Here is an 8,875-nt window from a genome sequence, read left to right as displayed (position 1 = left end):
TAATGGGATTGCCGAGCAGCACTAGGGCTCAGTTGAAGTAAGTGATGCATTAGAAGTAAGGTGCTTAGTTTTTCTCCTGTAGTGTTCAGTTGCTTGAGGGCAATGCAAGTAGAGAGTTGATCACCTGAGTTGCAGTTTTTCCAAGTGAGTATGAGAGGGAGAGGACAGACTCACCAAGGATAATGTCAGGAAATGATGGAGAGGGCACACACTCATGCAGTGAGAGCAGATATGAGGAGAAATCACCTGGGGATCTGTAGATGACTTAGGCAAGGAGTAGTGGATGGAAGGAGTTTCTGAGGGCCTGTGGAGCTGTAGGGAGGAGGAGAGAGGAGCAGCAATGAAGAATAAGAATGCCTGTTACCAAGTCCCGGGGTCAGGAAGTGCTGTGAGAGAGAAACAGCAGCCAGCTGAGAAAGCTTCAAGGGCAGCAGTGTCTTCTGGGAGCCCAGCTTCCCTTAGAGCGGGGGTGGTCGGCCTGCAGCCCTGTGCCCCAAACAGCTGTTCTGCTGTAAATACAATTGTTTTGGACAAAGCCAGAGCCATTTTATATGGCGTTACCTATCACCACATATTTCTATAGCTGTCCAGAGAGACCTGCAAAGCTTCAAGTATCTGCTATCTAGCCCTTTACAGAAACAGTTTGCTGACCCCTACCTACGAGCAAAACAGTAATTCTAATAATTATAACAGGTTAGCCTCAGAGTTGATAACTGGTGTTTTTCTGAGATGTATTATCCCATCTTACGATTCATTTATGTGACATAAAGATACTTTAGAATGACAGTTATTTTGAGTCCTTTTGCAGGACTTGTGGCACTGTTAATAAAACTGCTACATCATTTTAAGGTTTCTTTTAGGTGTTAACTGACCATACAGATTGAGGTGTGTCCTTGTTAGGCAGTTAATACTGGCCATAGAGTTTTTTTGTTTGTTTGTTTTTTTGGCCATAGAGTTTTAAACTTTTCCCGCTTGTCTTTCATTTGGTTACTGTGTTCATTTCTTCCAATACCCCCAGGATTTATTTTGACCATATTTGGCCTTTGAGAATATTTTATTTGAATCTGAGAAAGTAGAAAGAGAGCTTTGCTTATAAGAAAAGAGTTTCAATCTTCCTCTATTGCATGGGACTAAAGTCATAGCAGCGTTAGACCTTGAAGAAACCACAGAAGTCCTCTTATCCAAACTCTTCATTTGATAGCTAGCTAAGTGGTCAACCCCTGTGTTCATCCACCAGTTGATGGGAAAAGCTGCCACAAGCAGAATCTGGTATTTGGGCTCACAATAGGGTGGTCATGGGATTTATCGTTCAAATCAGGACACTTGATAGTGCTGTTACTAATGATGGGGTAACAGGTGTAAATCAGGACTGTTCTAAGCACACTAAGTATGAGCTTTGGGCAAATTACAGAATGTCTCTACCTCAGATGCCAAATCCTGCAGTCCTACTTAGACCACAGGACGTTGGTGAGAATTCCACAGGAGAATGTGTGAAGTCGTTACACAGCACAAAGCACTATGCACATGTGACATTTTATCATCTCTCTTTAGAAATTTAAGATCCGCATCGAAGACCCACCTCGCCGAAAGCACATGGTATTCCTGGGTGGTGCCGTTCTAGCAGACATCATGAAAGACAAAGACAACTTCTGGATGACCCGACAGGAGTACCAAGAAAAGGGTGTCCGTGTGCTGGAGAAACTCGGTGTGACTGTTCGATAAACTCCAAAGCTTGTTCCCATCACACCCCTAACGCTTTCTTTTTTCCTTTATTGCCAATCTTTGAACTCATTAAATTCCAGGACATGGAAGAGGCCCCTCTTTAACCTTTAACTGAAAAGGTCAGGTTTTATTCTGGAGTCTTGGGGAAGCTTTGTTAAATTTTTGTTAATGTGGCTAAATCTGACTGTTTAATGCAACCACTTCCTTACAAACAGAAGGAGAGGGCAAAGGGTCCTGTCTGCTGCTTTGTCTCTGCTGAGTAGGCATTTAGATCATTCCTGTAGGCTTTCTAGTTTCACTTGACTGCTCTAATGCTGCTAGTTTCAGCGCACTAGGTGGTATGCCTTTATTAGCATAAGAAACTTTAACAGGAGCTTTTACACGTTATTGGGGTGGGGGGTAAGGGATGGGTGGGCAGCTGCTGAACCCTTAGGGCATTTCATCTATATTGTGCCGCTTTCAACACAGATTTAAGTACCTTACAGCTCTGGTATTAACTTTTTAGGGAAATACTGGGCTCAGGACTAAATTGTATTGGGTGAGTGTTTGTGTGTAGGGGCCAGGGGAGTTGATCTTTTGATTTTGATATTTTGATTTTTGAGCTCTTCTGCTCTGGGTACAAAAGATGAACTTTATTTACAGTATTTTGATTTGGCAGGTTTTCTTCTACTTTTGATCTGCCTGGAACTGTTTTCATATGATAGAAAAAAATAAGTATAGTATCCTATGTGGCGTAGGGATTTTTTTTTTTTTAATCAACCATGTTATCTGGGACTAGACTCCCTAAAATCTATCAATAGAAAAGTAACATCTTTAAAAATGCTATTGGACATTCAAATTACAGATATAAAAAGTGCTTAAGAGCTGGTATTTTCTAAGAGTTTCTGTTTATACCAGAAGCATTAAGGTAAACCCAGTGCCAAGTATCATTCTTGCAAATTATTGTTTTAGATAACTGACCAGTGCTTATGTAATAAAAACAAGTAAAAAATAAATAATTACCGGCAGTAGATTATAATTGTTGGGTTAAAAATAACATTGAAATATGGGACTTGTTGCCAGTTGGGTAATTTTCATTCATTTTTTTTGTTTTGATTTGAACCTTAAGGAGAGTAAAATTTGACTATTTAAAATGTTGGCCAAAAAAAAATCAAGATTTAAATTTGTATCTGTATTGAAAAATTAATCATATCAACATAATCGCAGCCATTTTATGCTTGAAAGAAGAATTATTGGTAATTTGTAAATGTTAGCAGACTTTCCTTCCTAATTCAGAAAATCATATTTATGAATTCTGTCAGAATTACTTGGTATCTGAAAAAAATACTAAGGCCTGAATGCTTTCTAAATTCGAAAAACACAGTAATAAATTATATCATGCTAAGTACAAAATGCAGATTCTGAGGGGAAAAGTTTGTTGTTTTGTTTTTTTTCCCCCAAAAAATTATTTACTAATAATGAAAAGAAAACTTTGCTTTTGAAAGGAGAAGCATATTTTTCTGGGTAACTGAAATCGGAGAAATTATTGGCTTTAAAGTCTCTTTTGTGAGAAAACTTAAAAATCAGTTTATATGAAATAAGCAGCAAAAGGAGGCTAGTTTTCATTATGCAGCTTCTGTTATTAAGTATTTTTTCTCTGTTTACCTCAATTTGAACAAATAAAAGAAGTTTGCCTGCATGCTGGCCATGCTTCAGTACATGTGAATAGCCTATGAATAACATCTACTAGATTTTAGGGACCTGGATGTCTGAGTACTTTGGGATTCTAAAGTGTTCCTAAATCATGTTCTTATAAATCCCCCCAGCCTTTTGAGTACTGGACTTTTGTAAAGGACACAAATGTAGGACCAGTACCTACTAGCTGTTCATTTCAGGTAAATGGATTGACTCTTGGCCTTTGGTCATGATTTTATAATATGGGGGCAGAAAACAACAAAGAATGGGATAGGCTCTTAAATAAAACAATGAAAGAGCACTTATCATCTGTCCTTTGTAGGATTTGGTTTTAATTTCATATTCTGCTAGCAAACATGACATTAAAATGGTGTATTAATATATATAGTATAATTTTAAAATTCCATTTTATAATTTTCCTATTCCAAGGTGAAATGATGCATTTAGAAATTTTGGGGGTGGGTGAAGTGTTGTGTTTAATTGAATTTGTCTAGTATGAGTTTTTCAAATTAAGATTTTTTCTGTTATGAAAGAGATCTGATATTTAGCTCTTAAACCATTGTCATTTAAATTTCTAAAAATGATTAAAATTATTTTCTTTTAAAATTAGGATTGCTAATACTTTGATCTTTGAGAAGGGCTTCTTAGAAATAGGTCCTATGGTTAAACTTTTTTCTTCAAAACTTGGTTTTGGATGTTAACTTTTACACGGTTCTGAGCACTGTTAACAATATCAGTAAAGTATTTTGAGAAACATTGGAAAGTTAAAAATTCTGAATTTAACATGAATATACTTCTTTTTGATTCAGAAAATAAAATCAGGTTTTTCAAAGTAAACTTGAATTTTGTCTTTCTCTTAATAGTTTTTCTCGTTAGTTTCATTTTCTTATATTCATTTACATATTCATTTTTGCTAATGCAAGATGGATTGACAACTGTAGGCCAAGTTTCATTCAATGTTCTATTATTTGACCCCAAAACCTCTTCATTTCTGGTATGATTTCAAATACTTGTCAGGAGGGCGGGGGGTTGGGGAGGATAAAAAATAAGAGCAAATGACAGCTATAGCTATATTAGAGATTTTTTAAAAAAATAGATATTTTATTGAATTTTTACAGAGAGAAAGGGAGAGGGAGAGTTAGAAACATTGATCAGCTGCCTCCTGCACACCCCCTACTGGGGATGTGCCCGCAACCAAGGTACATGCCCTTGACCAGAATCGAACCTGGGACCTTTCAGTCCGCAGGCCGACACTCTGTCCACTGAGCCAAACCGGTTAGGGCTATTAGAGATTTTTTCCCCCCTCAAACAGAGACTGTCTTGTTTCCCAGAAGATACCCTGTGGTTTTCAAATAGTAGGTAGGAATGGTAGGTAGACTGGTATGTCACATGCCTCTTTCCAAGGATATTTCAGCTCATCTGCAGGCTTTTAGGCATATTATTTTTAATAAAACAACTAAAGAAGGATGAAAGTTTATTAAACTGACCCTTGCTTTTATACCTGCCTTTGAGGATGGAGGCTGGGGAGTAGACTCAAGTGTTTTTGTTTTTCCTTCAGGAAATTGTATGCTTGAATCTCATTGCTCCCTTCATGGCCGAAGTCCCCAGGACCTCCTGAGTTTGCCTCTGATGTCTTAATTTTCTTTTAGTTTCCAGGAGTATAGAGTGACAGCTGTCTACAAATGTTACAGAGGAAGACACTATATAAAGTCTCCTTGTGGATGGAATGAAAGCCGCAATTTTGTTCATCCATTGTACAGCTGAGTGCATTTATTAACTATGATTTTAGAACCATTAGAGAAGGTATCCAGCTATAGTGAACCAGACACTCAGGGATTGCTTTTAGTTCAGTGTTTAGTGCGCTCTCTAACCTTATACTCAGGCCAACTGCCCACAGTACCAGGGGTTTTGTAGGTTCATTTCCATTCAGCTCAAATTCTGTGACCGATTAAAAGATTGGAAATGTTACGTCAGAGGTAAGTGGAGGAAGCGGGGAGGACCTGGGAAAGCGTATTGCATCTATTGTAAGTATCCCAGTTTGTGTTCTCTGCAGATGGAAAGTATCTAAGTAGGTAGGGGGAATCCAGATGATTTCTCACTTCTCTTTGGCTGAACAGAATTCCTGTTCTCTCTGATTTCTACACTCAGTTCCTTCCACCCACTAGAGAGAAAAAGACTGGAAAGGACTGCAAATAATTTTTCTTTAAACCGAAGAATTAGTATTTTAACTGTGTGCACTGGCCAATTGGAAGGTTTGGATTGGGGATTGCAGAGACCAGTCACAAGGATAATACAGGATAGTTTTCAAGTGTAGGGTAGGCTCCTGAGCGCAGTGCCTTTTGCTAATACCAAGCTGAGCCTTTGCCAAGTGCAGTGGTTCTCAACCTTCCTAATGCCGCGACCCTTTAATACAGTTCCTCATGTTGTGGTGACCCCCAACCATAAAATTATTTTCGTTGCTACTTCATAACTGTAATTTTGCTACTGTTATGAATCGTAATGTAAATATCTGATATGCAGGATGTATTTTCATTGTTACAAATTGAACACAATTAAAGCATAGTGATTAATCACAAAAACAATATGTAATTATATATGTGTTTTCTGATGGTCTTAGGCGACCCCTGTGAAAAGGTCGTTCGACCCCCAAAGGGGTCGCGACCCACAGGTTGAGAACCGCTGGCCTAGTGACTGCTTTTTTCAAGATTAGTGAAAAGAAAACAAATGAGCTGCTTTGCCCTTGAATGGGGGCTTGAAAAAGAGTGCCCTGACTCTCAAGAATAAGAACTTTATTCATTAAAACTATTATAAATATTTGCATCTTAATATTTTAATATTTAACATTTTAATATTACAAATGTTTGAAATATTAATATCAAAGGTTGACATTTTAAGCAATTAGTTCAGGAAATTCTGAAGTTAAGATCTGCCACAATATTAATTTGATCTTTTTGTTAAATGACTATCTTGATACTATGCAGGGATTGGTTTTTTAAAAAAATATATTTTTATTGATTACAGAAAGGAATAGAGAGGGAGAGAGATAGAAATACCAATGACGAGAGAGAATCACCTACCAGCTACCTCCTGCACGCCCCACACTGGGGATGGAGCCCACAACCTTGGTATGTGCCCTGACCAGGAATCGAACCGTAACCTCCTGACTCTACCACTGAGTCATGCTGGCAGGCGGGAATTTTTTTTTTTTTTTTTTTTTTAGACCTATCAAAGTATACACAAGAAAACTGCAAGGCCTGTCTTACTTTAGGAACCAAATCTTAGGATGTCCTGAGTAAGAATTCTCTTAACTGCTCTTCTATTTACGTATTTCATGCCAACTTACTGTCTGAAGAGTAAGAAATTTGGGCCTATACTGAGGCTCAAATGTAAAAATAAGTTGATAATATACATTTGACCCTTTGATTTGAAACCTTCAGTCTACCTACGTGTGTGTGTGTGTGTGTGTGTGTTCTTAGATCTACATCTGAAGGCTTCCGCATTGCATTTAAGAATTGTTGAAAAGGAATGTAGGTTTGAAGCCTAAAGCTACGATGATGAGGTACAATTCAAAGGACCTGGATGATCAAGCAGGGAGGCCATTTTGCTTATTTTGTTCTTATTTAGCGGTTTAGGTGGGATTTCATGTTTGTATCCTACAGGAAATGATAAGAGTATAATTACCTAAATTTTTTAAATAGTCAAATTGCCCCTTAATGTCTTTCTCAGTATAAAGTCCGAATCACATGGACTGTTTAAAAGTGCAGGTTCCTGAGCCACACTGTGGACCTGCCAAACTTGACTGGGGCCTGAGGGTGTGCCTGTTCTGCTGTGCTGATGGGCCTAATCCCCACTCCCCCAAAGCTCTCTGTCCCTGCAGTAGGATATCAACAGGACAAGCAGGCTCCAAATTACGACCCACACCCCCCCCCCGCCCCCCAACTGCCCCTGTCCCACACCTGTGTGCCATTGCCTCGTTCTTCTGAAAACTGGCCCAGCTTTTAGCAAACAGGTTCAGCAGTGTGTGGGAAACCAGCTCAGAGCAGTGTTGATGGGTCAGGTCAGTATGCTCACCTCCACTGTGCCTCCCCAAACAAATTCCAGTCCCGTTGAGGGATACTATCCTTCACTCAAAATGCAGATTCCTCTGGGAAGGTTAAAGCACCATCATCAGTCACTTACACATTTGTGGGAACTGCCAGGAAGTCCAGTGACTCAAACAGACACCTCCTGAGGATTAGCAGCTCTGGTTAAAGTGAAGGGAGGCCTGCAAGTTTGGCCTGAGGAGTGCCTAGGAGACAACAGGCAAACTCCAGAGGAAAAGGAGAGGACTCACTGGGGCCAGGTCACTTCTTAGGGACCCACGGAGATGGAAGTGGTGAAATAGAGCAAACTGCCAGTTTCAAAGACTTTTTAGAGATGTTTTCTCCTCACTTCTGGCTAGCAGGGCTCCCAGCTCCCTGAGCTTGCGTTAGCACAGCTCCGTGCTGCAGGTCAGCCGCTCGGTGGATTAAAGTGATTTGTAGTCTGGCCAAGGAACCCACCTACCAGATGTAGCTTTACTTCTGGAGAGGAAATATCTGTTTTAATTTCCATGCAACTGACATACAAATGAACTTTGGGATGCAACTTAGAGATCACCTATCTGTATATACAGTTTTTTCAAGTTCTGATGTTTTTTTTTAACATATAAACCCAGTTGGTTCCAGAATTTGGAAGTTTGTGGGATTTTTTTTATTTCAGTTGATATCTGCTAGAGAGAGAAACAAAGCTTACCTCTGCATTTTCTCTTTTAGACAAGGATAATTTTAGCGAGAGATTTGAATGAAAAGGAGGAGGGAGGGGGGCAGGCTGCTACTATGTATTAAAATTAAGTACCCAGCTGCAGATAGGTACCTGAAGGAGAAAAATTAAGTAGCTAGCTGCAGGTGAGCACATGAAGGAGGAAAATAAAGTGAGCGGCTGCAGGTGAGGAGGTGGTTAGCGTTCTAGTGCGGGAACCCTCTGAAAAGACGTTTGCTGGATCCTCTGGGTGAGTAGGAAATAACTTTTAACTTGAACTGAATTCTACAATCCATACGAGTAAGCTTTGGAGTTCTCTCTAGATGAAGAGTGTGTAGTGATGCTGGATGCATTTTCTTGCTGTTTGTTTGCCTGCATATCTCATGCCTTTTCTCCGCGAAAGCTTCTCTTACATTTTCCGTTTCACTCGAGCACGGGGCAAAGAGCCTCCTGCATGTCAGATTCTGTTAGAAGCCTTGTTTGTTCTGAATGTTTGTCATGAAATTTGTCCAAAAGTGGAAGTATTTAATTGTGCATAATGACCAACAGTCGTTTTCATGACTTCTAGAAATACCGAAAACTCAGTTTAAGGTCCCTTAAAGTACAATGCCGTTCCTAAGGTGGGTTTTTGGGGTGTCGGCGTCTACTGTTTGCCTTTCTCAAACGGGTGGAGGTGATGCTAGGAAGACTGTCTTCTGAC

The 8,875-nt window shown here is 39.5% G+C and overlaps 1 protein-coding gene across 2 annotated transcripts in view; it reads left to right on the top strand.

The window, feature by feature from the left end:
• The window catches only part of ACTR2 (ARP2 actin related protein 2 homolog), a 39,447-nt gene extending 35,214 nt beyond the window's left edge, over positions 1-4,233 (top strand). For both annotated transcript variants that reach the window (XM_023746279.1, XM_006083272.3), the window contains one exon: positions 1,552-4,233. In XM_023746279.1, coding sequence (XP_023602047.1) covers positions 1,552-1,722 — 171 coding nt within the window. In that variant the 3' untranslated portion in view covers positions 1,723-4,233. The remainder of the gene's footprint in view (positions 1-1,551) is intronic.
• The last annotated feature ends 4,642 nt before the right edge of the window (positions 4,234-8,875 follow it).

The sequence above is a fragment of the Myotis lucifugus genome, unplaced genomic scaffold (assembly GCF_000147115.1).
Source record: "Myotis lucifugus unplaced genomic scaffold, Myoluc2.0 scaffold_6, whole genome shotgun sequence".
In the NCBI taxonomy this organism is placed as follows: Eukaryota; Metazoa; Chordata; class Mammalia; order Chiroptera; family Vespertilionidae; genus Myotis; species Myotis lucifugus.
This window is presented reverse-complemented; position numbering and strand designations above follow the sequence as displayed.